Here is a 2,500-nt window from a genome sequence, read left to right as displayed (position 1 = left end):
TGTGAAGAATCACATAGAAAGACTTTAAAGAAAAGGAAAATATCACTTCAGGTATCATGGCAGCTTTTCCAAGGAGCAACACTTTAGTGCTGTGGAGGTTTCTATTCAAATATTTCACCAACAGCTTCTGCTAACGTCTTTGCTTTGCGACGACACTGACCTGATGTAGAAGCTGTTTTGGCCGCAGCTGCTGATGAAGTCGTAGGATTTGTCCAGAGGTTCCTCGCTCATGTAGCTGGAGCTGTAGCTCGCCTCGGGCACGACCAGCACATAATCCTGTAGAGAGACACAGGTGAGATACGACAGAGGGGGGAACAAATCAGGCTCCATGTGAGGCGAAAACACTTTTCTTCTTATATTTTTATAGCTCATAAACACAAAAGTAAGGAGAGATATGGAACTCTGACCCCCTAGTGTTTAAAATGGGTACTGCAGTCTAAATGCTAAACATCATAGAGAGCTGTCTCCCCCCCCACCCTCCCCCTCCTCTCTAGAGTCGATCCTCACACAGGTCACCATGTGGTGGACTCTGAAGCTTCAGTGTTTATCCAGCTCTGCATCTAAAAGAACAAAGAGTGAAGTTCTACGTTCAGGAAGGGCGATTACCGGACGGGGACCAAAGTAATATCTTGATCTATAGAATTGTACTTTAAGCAGACTTTTAAAAAAAATATATATATAATGGTTAAAAATGGAAGTGCTTCTTCTTCTTCTTCTTTGTGTTCATTATGCTCGCGCTCTCGCCTCAGTTTATAATGAAGGTTTAAACGCTGACATGTATCCAATCGACAAATATGATCAACACTGACGGGCTGCACACGATGTGTTGCCTTTATAGATGAAATAATGTAAAGAGGATGAATGAGGTGGAAAGAGGAGGGGGAAAAGGGTGTAGGACTAGTTTCTGTGTAAGCTTTCAAACATCTTCAGGTTTTATTAGAACAATGTAAACACAAGGAGAGACGAGAGGAGCCTCATTTTAAGAGAAAACAAAAAGAAGAAGGACGGTGAACTAACCAGCCACAGAGTCTTTCCAGCAGGAATCTGCACCGTGAGGAAGACCTCGTGGTCCGTCACGTCCAGGATGATCTGATTCTCGGAGACCAGGACGTTACGGCAGCCGTAAGCGTGGGGGCAGAAGGAGGCGTTGGCTTGACCTGAGGTAGAGAACGATAATAAATGATTCAAACATTTTTATTTTAAGTTACTTTTATTATTTTTCTTCCTACAGAGATGTTTCTCTCACCCTGCCAGATCCGTCCCCCGTTGATGTAGACCTGTACCGGGTAGCTGGGGTGCTGGGGCTGATGGTAGTGGAGGATGAAGACGTAACGCCCCAGAGCGTGGACACGGGTCGAGTACACTGCTGCATTCTGGGTAAGGGGAAGACGCAGGGAGAGGATGGAGGAGAGACAGAGGAACAAAGGTAAGGGTGGAGATGCTGATTTTTTAAAATTCAGAAACGTTCTGAATCCGGACTTTTCCCTGCAGCGCCGCAGCGATGATTAATCTAAATCCAACATGTACTGAATCACGGTGATCATTTTAATAAGTTGTTTTTTTTCCCTACAGACAGTTTTAGTTTTGATTAATCCTGCTAAGAATCTAAGCTTCGGTTTCAAACATAAGCACTGAAGAAAGTAACTGAACGCATCGTGAATACTTCAGGGTCCTTTACCTGTACCGAGTCCAGCCTGACGTGGTCGCTGTTATCCGCTCCGTGTGGAGGTCTGTCTCCCCCCGTCCACGCCGGCTGGTCGCTCTGAGAGAGCGGCGGAGGAGGAGGAGGAGCCGCGGCGGGCGAGGCCAGGACGGGCTCCTGCATGGAGGAGCTCTGACCCTCCTTCAGGACCAGAGAGTCTGACGGGGTCTGGAAGCGTGAGGGGACGCAGGACGAACTACAGACAGACGGAGAGGGAGGGAAGAGGGTTATAAAAAGTGTGTGTGTATTCATAAACTACTTCTGAAGGTAAGTAGAGGTGTTACAGGTGAGTCTACCTGTCAGGGGCAAACTGTCCTTGAGTGCTGATGCAGTGGACTTTAGGGTCCACATACTCCATGCTGAACTGATCTTTAGGCACCAGGTAAACTTTGTGCTGGAGACAGAAAAAAAAAAAACACAAATCATAAACCGGACGGTGATCCTGCTGCTGCTGTCACATTTCTCTGGTCGTCTTTATTCATTGTTTGACTCCTGACACATACAGGTTATTAAACGTTGATTTAAAATCTAAATTTGAAACGGCACGAGCTCATTTTGCTCGTTTTGAAAAGTTTTGGTATTCAGTATGTAGAGATAAAATCAACTTCTTTAGCTTCTTCACCCTCTATTATGATAAATGACATAAACACAACAATGTGTTTTATGGGAATCTGTCTGTTAAAAATGTCTTTAATATTCTTGAAAAGTGCTAAATAAATAAACTTTATTATTATTATTATTATTATTATTATTATGTGGCGCGGGATGTGCTGTTTTCTCACCAGGAAGAAGCTGGCG

At 44.6% G+C, this 2,500-nt stretch overlaps 1 protein-coding gene across 1 annotated transcript in view; it reads right to left on the bottom strand.

The window, feature by feature from the left end:
* lama5 (laminin, alpha 5) overlaps window positions 1-2,500 on the bottom strand; it is a 36,143-nt gene that overhangs the window by 28,338 nt on the left and 5,305 nt on the right. The window contains exons 9-14 of the mRNA XM_061057283.1: window positions 2,485-2,500; window positions 1,999-2,096; window positions 1,679-1,898; window positions 1,247-1,373; window positions 1,018-1,157; window positions 161-276 (exon numbers count right to left, since the gene is read on the bottom strand). The exon at window positions 2,485-2,500 is cut by the window's right edge and continues 93 nt beyond it. Coding sequence (XP_060913266.1) covers window positions 161-276; window positions 1,018-1,157; window positions 1,247-1,373; window positions 1,679-1,898; window positions 1,999-2,096; window positions 2,485-2,500 — 717 coding nt within the window. The remainder of the gene's footprint in view (window positions 1-160; window positions 277-1,017; window positions 1,158-1,246; window positions 1,374-1,678; window positions 1,899-1,998; window positions 2,097-2,484) is intronic.

The sequence above is a fragment of the Labrus mixtus genome, chromosome 15, assembly GCF_963584025.1.
Source record: "Labrus mixtus chromosome 15, fLabMix1.1, whole genome shotgun sequence".
In the NCBI taxonomy this organism is placed as follows: domain Eukaryota; kingdom Metazoa; phylum Chordata; class Actinopteri; order Labriformes; family Labridae; genus Labrus; species Labrus mixtus.
This window is presented reverse-complemented; position numbering and strand designations above follow the sequence as displayed.